General features: G+C 37.6%; 1 protein-coding gene across 1 annotated transcript in view; it reads right to left on the bottom strand.

Annotated features, from left to right (window-relative positions):
- LOC131572694 (PCNA-interacting partner-like) overlaps positions 1-18,797 on the bottom strand; it is a 38,998-nt gene extending 20,201 nt beyond the window's left edge. Inside the window, exons 1-6 of the mRNA XM_058825963.1 lie at positions 18,675-18,797; positions 17,414-17,936; positions 10,180-10,407; positions 9,184-9,291; positions 7,662-7,832; positions 5,941-6,095 (exon numbers count right to left, since the gene is read on the bottom strand). Of these exons, the coding sequence (XP_058681946.1) occupies positions 5,941-6,095; positions 7,662-7,832; positions 9,184-9,291; positions 10,180-10,407; positions 17,414-17,563 (812 nt within the window). The 5' untranslated portion in view covers positions 17,564-17,936; positions 18,675-18,797. The remainder of the gene's footprint in view (positions 1-5,940; positions 6,096-7,661; positions 7,833-9,183; positions 9,292-10,179; positions 10,408-17,413; positions 17,937-18,674) is intronic.
- Positions 18,798-18,835: the final 38 nt, after the last annotated feature.

Raw genomic sequence — 18,835 nt, 5'->3', positions numbered from 1 at the left:
TATCAAAGCATTCATAGTACTCAAAAATTCCACCTCTAGCAATGGACGTATGATTCTTAATCTAATTTTCTAACAGATATCAACATTAAGTGAAGATTCTTCCTTAGATACTCTGGAGTTATTATATCCATAAAAAAACACAGCAAAAAAATGAACCTGTTGCAGCACATTTTTCCATCTTGCTGCTACTGCTTTTGCTGTATTGGCTAAAATTACTGTTTCAGCTTGGTGAAAGAAACTAGAGTGACTCTTCACGTTCTCCATCCCAAGTTTTGCTACCCAAGTCTGGTGACAAAGTTACTATAAAAGCAAACAAGTATTCTTCCCAGAATACGTCTTGATAAGCAGCCATTGAATTCCCTGTGAGAAAGTTCTAATAGGCAAAGGCGCTCAGGCCAGCTGTTATTAATTATAATAACATAAATTATATTATACTATAATAATATTATGAGCACAGGACCATTCCATCACAATACTTAGGAAAATATGCAGAAATATCAGCAGACCAGCTTGGCTAAAACAGTAAACTGATGACAGAGGTTGAAAGCAAAAGAGCTTCACACAGAATGGTGAAGAAAGGACTGCTGCTGCTGAAGATGAATAGATCACACGGACACAGGTCGAGGTGTGGTGGAAGGAAGAGAGAGTTTATTTCTTCTCCCAGGATTTATAGGTTTCTGACCACGGCCAGGGATTGGATGGTCAGGATAACACTTTCTCACTGCACTGGCCATGAGAGATGTCCATCACAAGACGTGTAACAGAAAGAATGTACACATATCTATGTTTACAGATACTGTCCTGGGAAAGTCTGTAGAAAACTATGTCAGCAAGCTCAGAAGCTGAGTTTTCAGGGTGACAAAAGGACAGGTTACAAATGATCTAGAAGCATCACAGGGGTATTTAGGGATGTTATCAGGAAAACCAAAGCTCAGCTGGAGTTGAGAATTACAAGGAATGTTAAAGGAGATTCACCTGATGAACAAGGAAAATGAGGGACCTTTGCTGAAAGGCAGATTTTGCAACAGTGTGGACACAGATAAAACCAAAGTACCCTGTGTGCCTTCTTTGCCTCAGTCTTTACCAACACACTGGAGAATTTTTCAGAAAAAATACTGCTAGCAGTGGATAAAGATTAAATCAGGCTTCACTTGACAGTACTGAGTACGTTCAAGAACATTGAATGAAATGGATTGAATTTAAGATCCTTATGAGGGAAATGCCCTCATAAGACAACTTTATATTGGCTTTGAAAAGTAATGGTGACCAGGTGAGGTCCCTGACAAGTAAAGAAAATCATTGCCAAAAAAACAAAACCAACAAAACCTAAAACCCCCAAAGGGACAGTATGGGGGACCACAAGTTCATCAGCCTCACTTTGTTCCTCAGGAAAATAATACAATATATGTCTTCTAAGAACACATGTATGGGCACATGAAGGATTAGGTGATAGCTGGTAACTATAAACATGTAGTTATCAAATGTAAATTATGCCTGACCAACCTGTTTTTCCCCTATAATAAAATGACTCGATTTGCAGACCAGGACAGAACAGTGGGTGCCATTTCCCTTGATTGTAGCAAGGCTTATCAACACTGAGAATCAGAGAATACACTCAGTATAGGAGTATTGATGTTACAGCCTGGGTGGATGGACAATTAGAGGAGTTCACAACTGGTTGGATCATCATGCTCAGAAGGCAGCAAATGTGTTGTAACAATGGAGTAACATAGGGGCCTATCCTGAAACCTGTTCTTTTTTCTATTATCTTTGGCAGTGACTCTCTAAAATTGCATGCTCTTCAAGTTTGCAGATGACACCAAATTGGATGGAACAGTCAATACACTTGAGGGCAGAGCTGCCACGCAAAGATACCTAAACAGACAAGAGGAATGGGCTGACAGGAACCATATGAAATTCAACAAGACATGCAAAGTCTTGGAAAGGAATAACCCCTTGCAATGATACAGGCCAGGGAGCAGCTCTGTGCAAAAAACCTTGGTGCATGTTCAGCAAGGGAGCTGCGAGCCAGGAGCATGCCTTGGCAGCAAAGAAGGCCTACAGTATCCTTGGCTGCATCAACAGTAGCGTAGCCAGTAGTCTGAGGAATGTGATTATCCCTCTCTAATCAGCACTCGTTGGACCAAATTTAGAATACTGTGTCCAGTTTTGGGCCCCCAGTCCAGGAAAGACACTGATAAACTGGAGCAAATTCAGCAGAGAGCTGCCAAGCTGGTCAAGGAGACATGCCCTGTGAGAAGCAGCTACGGGAACAGCTTGTTCAGGCTGCAGAAGAGAAGGCTTCAGGGGGATTTACTAACAGATTTCAAATACCTACAGGGTGGCAACCAAGAAGATGGAGTCAGACTCCTCATGTTGACAGACAGAGAAAAAAGACAATAGGCATAAACTGAAATAACAGAGGTCCCAACTCAATATAAAGAAAAAACCCCACAACTTTTCACCATGAGGACAAAAGCAGTGGAATAAGCTGCCAAGAAGGAGATTAAAGGCCTCCAAGGATGGAGCCTGTACAAAGCTTGTCTGGATAAAGCCCTGATTAACCTGAGCTGACTCCATAATTGACCCTGCTTTGAGCGGGATGTTGGACCAAAAACTTTCTGATGTTCTATCCAACCTGAATTATTCTATAATCCTAAATTTAAGCAATCCTATATACAATGTTTTGCATATGCTTGCACAACTTTCCAGCAACTTTAGACCACAAACCTCCAGGGCTGTGTGAACACTGTCCAATTAACTCAAACATCCAGCACAAGTCTAGATAGAGTCCAATGCGCTCTCTCCCCAAACAGTACCGCACCTCGAGATGCAGTCACGGCTTCCCAAAGGAAGCACACAAGAAACAGCATTTTTCCTGTCGAGGGGAAGCAGAGAGCATTAATCCACATGGCAAAGGAGAGCTGTGTGATGCTCCAGCGGGCTGCGGAGGCTGCAGGGGCCCGCGATGCGGAGCCGCTCCGGGGCACCGCGCTCGCTCCGATGGGGCGAGCGGGACACGGCGAGCGCGACCCGGCTCCGGCGTGAGCTGGGCGATGGTGACACCCAGTGGCCGCTGGCTGCGCCGAGGGCAGCGCCCAGCTGTGGGGAAAACACGCTGCCAACCTCCCAACTTGGCTATCTACAAAATCAGTGGGCATTGTTAAAGCGTATGTATATGAACGCACACCCCACACATCCCCTCATACTAACCATGGAGCACGGTAACCAACATGACAAATGACCTTCTGTCCTTCAGTTCTAACAAACTTGGGAAAAGTAATTTCAGTTCTTCTGGCTTAAAAGAAAAGGGTTTCCAGAATGATGGATTAGAACTGCAGCTTTTCATTTATACCAACAGGAAAGGGTTTTCAGATCCTAAGGTGCATAATAATCATCCATTTCACTGACAAATCACTGATATGCTCCTTGTCAAGAAACAGATGTAAAAAAGTAGAACATCCAAGGTCTCCATTTACTGCATTAATATTGTCCAATTCTTGGATGCACAAATCTATAAATAGTTTTGGCATTACAAGTTTTACTGCACCCACAAATATTAATGAAATAGTCATGCTTGATTCTTGAAAGATTAGTGATGTCTTCTAATATTAGACATCCAGAAAATAAGGAGAGGCAATTTCAACACATCAGGAACTTGTAGGAATGTTCAGTCTTCAGTGACTACACCTTGAAACTACAAAATTTCATTTTGTCTTTCCATTTCTCCTGCTATCAGGAGATATTTGAATCAAATCACCATAATTTAATGAAACTTACACTCTGTTTGACAGATTTCCCTTTGTTCATCAATCTACTGTTCACTTTCTTAGCTGAATGATGGGGAGATGAGAAACATTTTTTTATTCTCCACGGGTTAGCAGATAGATATTGCACAACCAAGTAAGTTCAAAATATTCTTAAGCACTTCCCACCGCTGTCCAAGGTCTTCAATTTGGTTTCTAGATTCCCAAAGCAAAGGAATCAGGCAGATGAAGAAAGCCTCTTTTCAATGTGTCCCACCATTTCTTTGGCTACTTTGTATTTTGTGCAATTACAAGTTTCATAAGATCTCCACTAACAAAAATAAACAAATAAAAGCTTTCTAATCATTAAGCAAAAAATGCAGCATTTTTCTTGTGGCATAGCCAATACAGAAGCCTGGTTAATGTAGGTTGGCTAATCTCTGCATGAGAGAAACAACAATACTGCAGACAGGTTGTCTAGTTTGCTCTTGGATTTCTTAGTGGTCTCCTAGAGATGAAGCGACTCAGGAATCTGCCGCATTGTTGCTTTTTTCCCCCTCTGGTCTTTACTTTGCAGCAGTAACAGAACTAGAGAAAATTTTTTGCATTAAACTAGATTTCTGAAACTCTCAACAACTGCCACATGACAGGCAAGACACACAGTCCTCATCCATGTGACATACCAAACACTTGGAAACATCTATAGATACATAGATTAAAAACATATTTTACACTGTGAGGGTATAAAGCCCATATGGAGTACAAGAGGTACTACAAATAGCACAGTACAGCCACCTTCCACTTGGTCAGCAAGATGAAGAGCAATACTTAGACGTGTACAGCCAATTTAATGCACACACCAGAATCTGACATTAACAAGATTTATATCCCAAAATAAATGGCACTACAGGTGCAGCAGGGAAAGCTATACAATAAATATCTGAATGCTATAAAGCATTCCCAAGCTCTAGAGAATTCACCCAGTGAGAAACTGATAACTGCCAGCAACTATCCCACTTGGATTTTTCTCACATTTAAACATTCTCTTTTAAAAAAAGGAGTAATTAACAAGACACAGCATTTTATGTTACTTTTCTGAACTGCATTTGCCTGAAAAAGTCTTTTCATCCTAAAAAGTTCATGCACATATTTTTCCACTTCTCATTTTTTATCAATATACAGTGCCAGATATTATTTAAACAAAGAAAAATAGCATATACTATATGTTGAGCTAATAGTTTTCTTTAATCATCAGCACAGACAGTATGTCTCTGGCATTCAGGATGTTGAAACGAAAGAACAAAGAAGCAGAATAAAAAAAACAAGACAAAACTGCAAAACAACTTCAGAAATACTTCCCACTTCCAGCTTCAATGGAAACTGAACATTGACTTAAATAATGCTTAATTATAACATTTTGTTTTCCACTGTGAGGATTAGATTCAATTGAAACTTTTTTAAAAAAAGATTATTTAGTATCAAGCACAGAACTATTACAGCTGATTTGCCAACGTTTTGTATGGAAAAAATACTGATTGTAAATGACAAAATTACAAAATTTCTATAAAGCTTAAGAAAATAACTCTTCTCTCTGTAATAATGCCAGCACTTACCAATTCAAACCCCTGTGTTACATTTACACTTCTCTAATTAATCACACACTTATAAGCCTGCCCAAAAGAGTAACTTCAGTTCTTCAAACATATTCAAAATCAGATTGCAACTCCACCAGAGCATCCCTAAGATATAATTCTTATGCTTCACTTATATAACTAAAATGAAAGAAAGAAAAGGCTAAATAATCAACATTGTCATTTGTTAGCAAAAATAAAGAGTCCTTTACATAAGTGTAAACAGAATGAAATAACCAAAAGAAAGGAATTAACTAGCAAGAAGCAAGACACATATCAGTTTATGTACCAGACTCACATGATGGAAATCTCTAACTTCATTTGCAACTAGGGAAGTAACCAAATCACCATACAAACATAGAATTGATAATGATTTAATATTAAAAAAAACTTCGAAAATTTATAAGCTTACCCCAATTGTTTTTCAATTATATTTTCAAATAAGGTTTAACTTTTTAACATTTACTTTGCATTATTTAGTAAAGTAGATTATTTGATTTTCTTTTGTTCAAGCATACGAAAAAGGGCTCACCTAGACAAAAATCTAACAGAAAATCTATTACCTTGTATTTAAGATTTCACCAACAATTTCTTGCAGCTTGTCAATAAAATTAACAAAGCTGGAAAGCCCTTTTACATGTGCTCTTAAAGGATCATACAAAGAAGATGCAGAGTTTCTTCCTCCAAGTTCTATGGTCCGGATAAAAGATGTTGCCATCTGTCAGGAGAAATAGAGATATCAAACTGTAGACAGACATGGATTGTACATATGTTGAAGTGAGTCTTTCCTGCACATCTCTAAATTGTGTAACAGCTGCCTGATAGCAGAAATAACTTACCTGAAATCAAACAATGGCTCTTAATTGCAAGCTTTGTACACCTCACCATAAATATTTGCAAGATCAATATTTAAATAGTACAATCATATTAAAAAAAGAAAATACAAGCCAAAGTAAAAATAACCCAGCCAATTTGATGTTTACATCAGCCTTTTGAAAGCTTAGGACAAAAAACTTATTAAATCATGGCACAGAACTCTTTTGTTGTTGTGGCTGTTTAAAATGCTCCTGCTGGCCTCACAAAAACTACTCCTGTATTCAAAGTGCTCTCTATGGCCCAAGGACAATTTTAACATGAGCATGTAAAAGCTGACTTCAGCTTATAATAATTTTCAGAGATGCAAATACATACTCAAATCTTATAAAAGATCTTCTAAAAAGTATTGACAGCTATGGTTTCTGTCATTCTCAAAGTATCCATATCTTTTTATATGGTCTAAAAAAATGGAAAGATGTGCCAAAAGCATACCTTAAAGTACAGCCCTAAAATTTTAAGGGAACAGTAAAAACCCTAGCAGCAGTTGTCCAGGAAAGTGAAAGTAAGGAGAACAATCCAATGCACTTCACACAGATGCAGTAATGTTAATTCTACACATTAATTTTAATTTCAGAGTACAGAGCTAACAGAGTACAGGACTGGAAAGAGGAAAACTGGAATTACTCTAGCATATAAAGTAAACCTGCCAGTATTCCCGTCTTAGTGCTAAAGATTCCCTATGGATCAAGTACACAGTTCAGAGGACCTTGCCTTCCCAATGGAAAATACTGGAAAATACTCTAGTTTTCAAGATTTCTATAAGACACAGATGCCAGAAAAGATGACTTCTTTACACAGAGAAGTTTCCCCTCTGGCAACTGTGAAGAAGATATGGTAAATCCAGTCCAAACACATACATTTTTTTATATAATGTTAACAGACTATTTGGAGCTAAAATAATTAAACCTGGAACTGAGATTTCACAAAATTTCCATATTTATTCAACCATAAAAGTTTGAGAATGCAGCTTCTTCAGTGACTACATAGCCATACTGTTTTTAACTCAGACTGCCGTTGCCTGCCCTGAGGTTACACTGCATGCAAAATGTAATGACTATTTTGAGTATGAGGGACTACAGTGGTTCTTTGGAGAAAGAATTCTTATTTACCTTACTTCAACTATTTCTGAGATGGCTCTGTGCTGACAACTACTGCAAGATTCCAATTAAGAATTCTTGACATGGACACAAAAAATAGCTTCTGTGTGTATCTTGAGATCCCATGACCAAATAAGCACCTGTTTCTCCCCACAGAATCTCTTGTCTTTTGAGCTTTAAAATTGTTTTCATGGTGGTATTTAACTTGGTTTGCAAACATCAGTGTTGCATATTAGATTAAAGACACATTCTCTGTTTAGAGATCTACTTCATTGACCCTGAACTCCAGTAAAGAATCATTTGACACATACCAGGAAAATGGACATTTTTCTCTCCTGAGAGACATGTTTCAGGTTAGTGAAGGCTTCTCTACCAAGTCCTCTGTCAGGAACATTTAGAATACGAGCCAATGCCACATCATCCTTAGAATTCACCAAAAGGCTTAAATATGAACAGACAGACTTCTTTGCCAGGATTGTCACCTGCATGAGAAAACATCACACAAGTTGGTCATCCCACTGCTAAATTATGTTCCATTTTATTTTAAAGTTAATTAGACGTGTACCGATGTAATTTTTGGACGAGTAAGAATTCACCTTGCATCATTTCAAAGTGCTACCTTATGCATGAGGATTCTAGAAGTCTTGATGAAAACAAACATGAAAAATAAGTTAGAACTGCATATATGGTACTTGAATATTCACAAGGTGTTTGAGGGTTATTAAAATTGGTTATAAATTTCTGTTTAGAAACCTCCTCACAGACATCCTTTTTCTATCTCAAGGCAAATATTAGCACCATTAAACCATGTAAGAATTTGTCATTAACTTCAAAAAGACTAAGCTTTAAAACTACTTGCCAGCTCTGGCACAGATTCAGTAATTTTTTCTCTTGGCTTTCAGACATAAATTGTGACCCAACCCCACCCATATAACCAATATATAACATTGTAATTGCCAATATGGCAGCACTGTTCTGGACCCTGTGAGAACATCAGCCCCAGAAGAGAAGAATTTGTAGTTTTGCTGCAAGCAGAGAAAAAAAAAATTATACCTGCTATGGATTATCTTCTCATACCACAGTACATACGCAACAAAATATAGTTACAGAACCAAACACGTATATGGGACAGTCTGCAAAGACAGTCCTCAGAAGAAGAAAAAAGAGCAAAGAATAATTTTACTGCACAAGTCAGAGCAGCAAGAAAACCACTGTGGGAGTGATAGAAGTGCTGTTCAGGGGAGAACCTCAGCTCAGAAGATATTTTCTTGTTCAAAAAATATTTTGATTTATACCCAAATATTGATTCAAAATTGCCATTTATTATGAGAAAAGCACGTTTGGTTATGACTAAAGCTTCAGCATTTCAAACACTGCTTGAAAGTACTCAGATTTTTATTTTGGTGGTTGAAAGGGTAAAGGGAAAGAATCAAGTCTTCTATTGAGACAGCCAAACCTTGTTTTGCTACAGCTACCACTACAGTGGCTATTCAGATTTCTTCCATATGTAAGGGAGTAAAAGCTAATAAAATGAAATCAAAGGAGATTACTTCATTTATTTAATGCTCAGTCAAGAAAATGCTTGAGTGATGGTGTATTTGTAGAAAAATTTGTTCTACATCAAGTGCCTTCCATTCTGGAGTGTGTTCCAGAATACAAATTTCAGCACATAGCCCCATACACACCTACAATATACTCAAGGGATACAGTTTGGATACACAGGTTTAATTTTTTTAACCCAGCCACACTTGAATTACAATTGGAAAATAAATCTACATTATATTTAATCTTTTCAATAGATACAGAACATTACAAGACAAAAATAATTTTTACCTTCATATGCTCCTGGCCCTGTCTGTTGATTTGCATAGGAGTAGAAAGAACGGAATCATTATCTTCTTGTGCATTCATTACACCAGAGATAAATTCCAACAGTTGAACCTTTAATAAAAAGACCAGAATAAACTTAAATACGCAGATGACTAGAAAGCAAAAGTGGTTTTAAAACCTGATGTAAACATATCTCTGTCACTTTGCTAGAGTTTGAGGTTAGCACAGCCCTTACAACCTACTTTTAGCTTTACTCTTCAATAGTACAACTGTTCTAGTAGAGAAATGAAGTGTAAGATTAAAATTAACTTAGAAATTAACACAAAGTTATGTTATGCACTTGCTCTAAAAGCCACTGCTTACATTTTAGAGAAAATTGAATATGCTTTGCCAAGTGTAGGAAGAGCTTGTTAACCCACCCAAGTCTACCTTCCCCATGAAAAGCAGGAGGAAAAGAACAACACATTAAAAACCCCGAACAAACAAAAGATCCAAAATAAACTACAACAGAGCTGTGACTGAGTGTCGCTGAATTGGAACTTCAGAAAAAAAAACCCCACCAAACATGCAAATAGATGCATCTTACAGAAGTTTTGTTTACAGAGAATGGTGTTTTCAAACTGGCAATCATTAAAAATACTTTGGCTGCACATCAACATACAACCAAAACTCCATCACATTTAATTATTAGTCTTTGTTTCAGTTTTATCAAACCTCTACAGTTTATTTCTCAGTCCAATTTATGGCAAGGAGTCATTTATTCATAGAAGAGTTGTGGGACTTTACAATCCAGCAGGACAACAGAGAGAAATAATTTTTGAGTGAATTTAAGACCCCTTTATAATATTTAGCAATTTAAACTCAAGTGCTTCCCCAACAGAGAAACGAAGTAACTTGTGAATAATCCAGAGCTCCCATGTATAATTAGAAGTGTCATAAATCCATAACTGGAACCAAAAATACACCAAAACAACATAAGAGGTCAAACATAATACTTACAGGAGATATGCTTTCATCTTCAGCTAAAAGTCCAAGACTACAGCACTTCTGATATATGTCTATTAAATCTAACATATTGCTTCTTGCTAAGAAGGCATGATAGCCTTTTTTCACTTCAGCATAATTTTCAGGTTCTTTCGTGTTTTCATATAATCCCAGTTTGTCACGTAACAAATAGTTCCAAGTTTCCAATACATCACTAAGTGATACTGTGAAGTCTCCATGGTACTAATAGAACCAAAAAAAAGCAAAAAATATATATTTCATATTCAGCATAGCTTTGAAAATAAATTTAAAACAGGCTGCATATATATTTGAAAATCTATCATAACCTAAATTTATCACAAAGTCTTATAGTCAAGGCTTTTCCACTGCTTTGCATTTACAGTTGAATTTTGTTATATTCTGTCAATATTTGTTCCTGATCTTCAAAGTACCAGGCATGTATATCAAATTTTACACAAGAAAATACAGTGAATGATGCAGAACTACTTTTGCAGAAATTGTTTTCAGCATGGCAGGCAATTATTTCCAAAAGGCAGTAAATATGGCTCCCTTACTTTGTTTCAAGCAGTTGACTGGGAAAACATGTCACTTAAAAAAAAAGGAGCTTCTCTTTCTTGTGTTAGTACAGTTATACTTTATCATAACATTGACAGTGTTGCTACACAGTTCTAATAAATACACTAGAACCATGCACACCCCTCTGTTACTACTACTATAATTAACATTATCTATACAGTATAGACTGTACCCTTCCTGTCAAAATTATTCGATTATGTTCCATGTGCCCCTTTGCCTTCTCCTCCAACTACTTGCTCTTATATTCTTTTTCACAACTCGTCTTCCTCATTTTTGTCCACACTCTGATCTTTAAACTGAGTACCAGTCCCCAATTCCTGCTGGTAAACTTTTGTCCACACTACCAGTATCTAAAGCATTCCCCAATATATAGCAGCAAAAAAGGTGTTTTTCACCATGTAACATGAGATAAATGCCCTGTGACCAAGCTACAAGCCTTGCTTTGCACTGTCCATAATGGCAGATGGCTCCTATCTAGAGCAAAGGTTTAATTCTATTTCATTACATTTCCACATTAAGCAAATTAATTACTTATAAACACCATTAGCAACATATGAAATAAGAAAACATGAGAAATTCTAATAATTTAAGTTGTTACAGCCCAAATGATCCCTCCTTTGGGTTCTAGGATATTTAGCACAACTTTCTCAATAGACCTCATTAAATACACAATTCCAAAATCCTGAAAGTCAACTATTTTTATATTGTCTAGGCAAAGAACGAGGAGTGAAAATTAAAGAACACTCATACTCACACATTTTACTTTCAGAGCACTTTTCTGCCTTCTAACTTGTGCATGGGTTATGATAAATAGCTTTGAACTTACATACTATTCCACATATGATCAAAATATTAAAACTGCATATGTGTTTTCTGAAATGCATCTGATTTTTATTTCAGCCCCTCAAAAAATTAAACATATAATCATATTATAACCCAATTTAAACAGATCAAAGCAGCAGTAGATGGGGAAAAAAATGTTGCTTTCTCACTTTATTTTGAATCAAAATCCTTCAGGAGTACAAAGTTAAAGTATAAGTTCATAAGGTATCTAATAAATCAAAACCTTTCCTCACCAGATCAAGGGCCTGCAGAGATTAGCAAAGTTTATGCTAGTACTGCAAAAATATTTGAAATACAAATATTGCATTCCAGATATTAGCCTTTGTGATCAGGCATCCACTGTGATGGCATATTCCATTACTTAAACAGTCAATTTGTCAAGTCTCTGGTTTTAAAATTAATTTTAAAAATACTGTGGTGTTTTACAGTAAGCATTTGTCAACTGGCTAATAGCTTAAGGAAGCTCAAAAAGTCCCATGTTTTCATTCTATTATAGGCAGAGAAAGTATTTCATTTCATAGGAATAGGTATTATAATAAGGTATTATAAAGCATCTTCACTTCCTGGTAATGCAGCATATTAACTTAGGACGCTTATTTTAGCATGTCTGAAATCCAGCAGCAACATTTCATGCTTAAAGACACCATTTTTTACTATTTTGTAGATACTGTAAGTTTTCTAGTGCTAACTACATAGCAAATCAATTTCTATTTTCTCAACAAATTGTTTTAAAAAACAGAAAGTTATGCATCTCAGCATCAAAATATTGGCTTCTGCCTTCCCCAAATAAATGCTCACCAACCTTTTTAGGAATGTGTGTAAAAGACTGCTGTGCTTAACCACCACCCCTGTTTGGGTCTATTCTTTCCAGGCATACTCCTGGACTGCAGCATTGTTTTCTGGTTTTGTCCTTGAGTTATGCAATTCTGCACACTTGTCACCTCTAGTCCTGCTCAGCCTTCATTGCTTCCCTATACTCTCACACAGCAGAGGGGTTCCTAAACTGTGGTACATAAAGCAAATTAAGGTAGGATAAAGCAGCATTTTTAACAAGTTTCCCATCATGCTGATAACGTTGTGCACAGATTGAAAAACTGGTTCATGTGAATACAAGTGCATGGACATCTGGCAGTTGTTAGGTTGTAAAGTGCAGGAGCAGTGAAGGTGTTACAGACAAGTAAAAGGTATTATAAAAGAAAGGCCTTATAAAATCAGGCCTTGCTCTACTGAATTAACAGCTACCTTTTTCTTCTAAGTCCAGCTAGCTAGGTTCCCATGCCAAACAATCTTGGAAACAATCTTGGAAACAAAAAGTCCATTAACGCAACCTACTCTTGGAGGGAAAAACAAGTTTGCACCTGCATAAACTATGAATCTGTCCCCTGAGAATCAGTGAAGAAAATGTATAAACACATCTAGAGAGAGAAAATTTGATAGACATATACAATAGCCCACACCAACCAATAAACTGAGTGTCACTGTAGAGCTTACCAGTTAGGTTTAACACAATGCCTTCAGATATTTCCTATAAACATGAGCTTTGTGAATAAAGAATTAGCTATTCTGCATGAAGAAACTGTGAGTCCCATCTGCTTTATTACTGCAACATGAAGTTACAATAGTCCAAGCCTAGGGAAATGACAATATTGTAAAATAATAATAAATAAAATTACAATGGCATGGGTACTCAACACCTTTTCCTTTGGGTGGGCAAGGGGGGGCGTCAAGAGAAAAAGTACCAGGGCACAAGAGAGTAGAGGTATGCTCTGTTTAAGGAGGACTAGAGAGGTATTGGATATATGGGTCAGTAGAATAGCAGAATCATGAAATAGGCAAAGTAAAAATTGCATTCACCCAAAGAACAAACCAGAACTTTCTAAAGCAAATGCTATCAATTATAGTGGTAATAAAAACACAAGATTGAAAATTTGGAACCCTGCTGGTTAGAAACAAATGAAAGAACAAAAACCCCACACATCCTTGCTTCCTCTTCTACCCCTCAAAACACCTGTAATTACCACAAATTATACCTGTAATACTATAGAAAAAGGGGTGGGAGGGAGAAGAAAAAGTTCTGTTGGTAAGCTAGGGAAGATGCATCAAGACTTACATAGCAAGGGTTTTAACACCATTAAAACAATCCCAGTTGTTAAGCAAAACAAAAATACATGAAACTATCTTATAGTTACAATTTGATTACACAGGAAAAGAGTACACCAGCCTCAATATATAATTTCCTTTAAAAAAAATCCTGGGAAATATTTATCACTCCAAATTCTTTTCTAAAGAAGACCCTTGTAGAGAAGGCTACTCAGCACTGGTGAGACCACATTTAATACTGTGTGCAGTTCTGGGCTCCTCAGTATGAGGGAGACAGACACACCGGAGCGAAGTCCAAGAAAGTTCACATATCACCCACAGACTTCATTATGAGAGCCCCTCTCATATGAGGAAAGGCTGAGAAAGCTGGGGCTGTTTAGTCTGGGGAAAAGAGTGCTCAGGGAAGATCTCCTCAACGCATACAAATATCTGAAGGGAGGATGCAAAGACGACAGAGTCAGGCTCTTTCCTTAGGTGCCCGGTGGTAGGGGCAGAGACAATGGGCACAAACTGAAACACACACAGAACATCTGGAAACACTTTGAGAATGCCTGAGTAGTGGCACAGGTTGTTCAAGGCGGTTATGGAGTCTCCATGCTCAGAGACAATTTGAAAGACACCTGGACATAGTCCTGGACAACTGGCACTGCCAGGTTGCTCTATTTGAGGAAGGCTGGATAAGATGACCTCCACAGCTCCCTTCCAAATTCAACCCTTCTGTGAGTCTGTGAAAATATTGATCATGCTGAAGAAAAGCCAAGACAACCTCTCTTAGTAGCACCATTACAACGAATTACATGCAACATATCACATAAAATTGCTACAAAGTTAGTTAGGAGTATCTCATTACCAAAAGGGAGACAGATAGAATGGTTTAAGGGAGTAACACTGTTAAACTCTGCATTTTTCTTCATTTGCCAACATGGAAGCAGGACAATTTGGGAAATCATTTCAAGAAATACAAGACACTAAACAGAACATAATATTCTTCAGTCAGCATACAAAATGCACTCATGGAAGCACAGAACTAAAACACACACCCAAACTGCTTTTAAACAAAATCAGAAATATACAAACACAAATTTCTAAAGGGAAGATACATTTCTAAAATCAACACTAAAGCAGTTTTTCATCCAGTATCAAAGCTCTCATTCTAGAAGAGATTGACAGCCCATTTTAGTTGGACAATTTAAACTAGCAGATTCTGGAAAAATAATTGTTTTATAATAACTATTATGATAAACAATTATTAAATAATAGTTTTATTCCATTTCTTATCCCATTCATAGGAATAAACAGTAAACTTAAAGCAATTACTCTCAGCTGAACTCCATCCTGAAAACTGCTAGTACTGTCAAACCCTGAGGAAGGTTCTTCTTGAAAATGTTCCTAGATTTTAGATTTATACTAATCAATCTAGGTGAAAGATATTTGCTTCCACCACAGACCTTATGCAACATGGCTACAATGTTCTACAAACCAAAGTGTTTTCAGAGTGATTCAGAGCATAGATTTTTTTTTCTTTCACCCCTGCTGTTTGATCAGGGTTTATCACATTTTTTGCTACCCTCATTCTGGTGAAATTTAAGATTCATAGATTATGAAGCTTTTAAACTTTTATAGAGTATTCCAAAAAGCTTTGTTATTTTTCATTTCCACTATGGATACAGGTACCAGTTAAAACACCAAATCCATTAAAATTGTCCAGGCTTTGAAAGAAAGAGAAGTGTATTTTGGTTGTTTGTGATAGCTTGGATGTGTTGGGTTTTTCTCAATATGGCTGCTCAACAGCCTGTTAATGAAAGTATTTTTATTGTAGTAATTGACTTTATCTAAACAGATTTCCATTCTATAGGTGCTAACAATTCAACATTATTGTATTTAAATCAGAAACCTAACAAGGGACATGCCTACAACTGTAATACTCTGCATCTTCATTTGAAGTTTCAGTGTTGAACAAAATAAACAAGACATATTTTGCTTTAAGACTGAACACCAAAATTAATACCATCTAAAGAAATTGTGCTTCAGAGGCAGAACATGCAAACACTAAAATAGTTTTAATCCACATATACAAGCCAAGGTTTGTCTTATTAGACCAACTAGTATAATCAGAAAAAACAAATGAGGTTTTTGAAAACTTGTTCTTTCTTCAGATCTGAAGGCAAAGCTAAACATTTCAAAATTAAAATAGTTGAAAATAACTGCAATAATTTTTGTTTGATCATCTCTGAAAGAAAAGGTATTTACAGAAGACAGGGATATTATCTGGAAGACGAAAAAAAAAAGGAGAAAGTAGACTAAGCTAATTACCCCTACAGAAAGGAAAAAAAAAATATTGTAAGGGGACAATGAACCATAACCTTTACATGTCTGTAAGTTTTGGCATAAAACAGAACACATAGTAGTTCCCGGAGCTGGCTTTGGAAAATTGTTTGCAGTTCTCCCTTGAGAATCACAACAGACATGACAGTGATTGCCTCCATGTGCAGTTTTGCATTAATATATTTTATCTGTTTTCCAAGAGTTAATTTTGATGCACACTAGTTTTCTCATTTTAATCTACACAGGTATTGTGAGTACATTCCAAGAACTACAAATGTAGTATCTTGGCATTTTAGTATCCTTACTATAATGTTTATAACAGTGGGGGATGACTTAATGTTTAGACAAGATACTCCTAGTCTGCACATTTTAGACTACAAATTTATTTCTGATCCACAAACTGAAGCAGGTTTTCTGTTTGTTTGGGTTTTTTATTCACTATGGGATTTCACTTCGATCTGGCTCTGTTATTTGTGGTATGTTTGTTGATTTGGTATGCTCCTTCTGGTTTTCTTAAACTAAATCTTTGTACTACATGTATGACTTACTATGCAACACTTTAAGTCATCCAACAACAGTCAGTATTGTTTTCATCAAGAATTAGGTTAATTTGACCTAAAAAGGTATCTTTAGTTTATTTAAAGAAGTATTGCAGTTGTTCTCCTTAGATGAGACACAGGCAAAGGCCTAATTGTACATTGCAACTGTTTCTGGTATGTTTCAGACATCCTCCAGCTCTGACAAGCCACAGCGCTTCTTTCATAGACACTTTAGGGTTATATCTCCTCTTCACCATTTGACAGACACTTCACATACACACACAAGCAAAGCCATATAACTCCTACTGGTACTGGGTATGTACTTACATATAGGTCTTCACCTGACAAGTATCAGGAAAAGCCGGAGGCAAGAATGGACTGTGGCAAGTACAACTCACACAAACCATAACAAATCAGTTTTAGATTTGTGTTCTTCACATGTCCTTCAAAAATACTTTTGGAGCATTCAGAAAAAAAATGCACCCCAAATACCATAGTTCTCCCACCCTGATGGATAGCACAAAAGAAACATTGGATGGAAATAAAGAGGAGTTACACTGTCAGCAGAAATACACGAGTGTCTAAAGTTTGGACCTGAAATATACACATAAAGCACTTCTATCCTCCCATCTGTCTTGCAGTTCCTTTTTCTAACTCTGCTTCAGTAGTGGACTTAATCATATTGATTTTCTTGCCTTGCTGCATCTGGCCCTCAGACACGCCTCATTTTAACAAACAGCAAGGAAGTGGCCAAAAACGTCATTTCAAGTTAGCACCTAAGCACTAAGTGCAGCAAAGAAACCAAGTCTGAGGCGTACCAAGAACATACTGAAAAGAATGCTAACCTGTTTATTGACTTCAGCCATGGACAGTTGTAACGCCATCAACATGCAGTCTGCTCCACATACAGTAGTCCTTTCAGAGTTGGAAAATAAAGGCCATTGTTTTCTGAAACACTTAACCAAGTGTAAAATTTTTTCCTGGAAAGTAACCATTGTGCAGAGTAGAAGATAGAGATAATTGAGCAAAAAATGAATATAACTACGCCAGAGGCATATGCATATGTCTTCACCTCCCAACAAGCTGTGCAAACACTGTCATATCTTCTTAAAGACCAAGTTCCTAGAATAAACTCTTCCAACTAAACCGAACTTGCCTTACTGTGACAGAGCAACTGTGAAGGAGTTAAAAGTGCTTATGCATATCACGCCTTCACGAAGCCCTTACTTTCCTTGTACGTTATGCCAACATAAAGGAATGTTATCACAAATATGACAGTCTTTGTCTCCAAAAGCAGCTTCAGAGTGTCTTCAGTACTTTCTGCATTTGGTATACATTCAGATGAGTGTCTATGAGGATGTTTTAAACCTGGAAAAAAAAGAGATTTAATATTTCTAAGACTTACTAACACAGACAACTCTAAACACTTTTCTTATCAGTATAGCATTTTTCCATTTTTTTTTTTAAATTTGGGTTGTTTTTTTTTTAATTCTATAATCCATTATCTTCTCTGACTATAATTGGACTATGTCATGCTTTAGTCTCTCTCACTTTCCTGCATTTATCAAGACAAGATACATGACAACGTGGTACAAATTTGCCTTTAAACCTGTTATTTTCTGAAACAAAGTTCCCTAACACTGCAGTGACAATACAGGAGCGATACCCATTCCGTTTACTTCCAGAAGACAAAACTCAACCTCTGACCTTTTTCCATAAAGCTGAGGCAGAGCCCACAGCCCGTTCGCTTTTTGGTTAATCGGTACGACCGTAACAAGTGAGGCAGTGTGGCCGAGGGGCAGGGAGGAAGGGGCACATCGGGAAACAAGCACGACTGCAACAGCAGCTTCTCACTCTCCAAAATGTTTGAAGGGGACAAGGCACTTCATAATGTGAAAGTCACGTGTGGCTCACAGAGGATGAAACAGGTGGGCAGCAAGCCGGCGTGGGGCCCAGTAAAATCTCTCCGGAGGCTTTCCTTTCTCCCCACCCTGCGAGCTTTCCAAGGGACCGTACCTGCCGCTCCCAGCGAAACAGCCCGAACAAGCCAAAACCCCTGCCAAGCCGCCCCTAACTCCCAAAAGCCGGAATCGGCATTCCCATTACCGCCGAGCGCTCCCGGCTGCGGCCGCGCAGGGTCCCCGGCCGCCGTCCCCTCAGCGCGGTCCGGGAGCGCCGCCGCTGTGGCAGGGCCGAGCTGGGGCGCGGCGGCCGCGTTCAAATCGGCCGCGCGGCCCAATGGGCGCGGGGCCGCTGCCCCGGAAGCA

This window comes from Poecile atricapillus, chromosome Z (genome assembly GCF_030490865.1).
Source record: "Poecile atricapillus isolate bPoeAtr1 chromosome Z, bPoeAtr1.hap1, whole genome shotgun sequence".
In the NCBI taxonomy this organism is placed as follows: domain Eukaryota; kingdom Metazoa; phylum Chordata; class Aves; order Passeriformes; family Paridae; genus Poecile; species Poecile atricapillus.
This window is presented reverse-complemented; position numbering and strand designations above follow the sequence as displayed.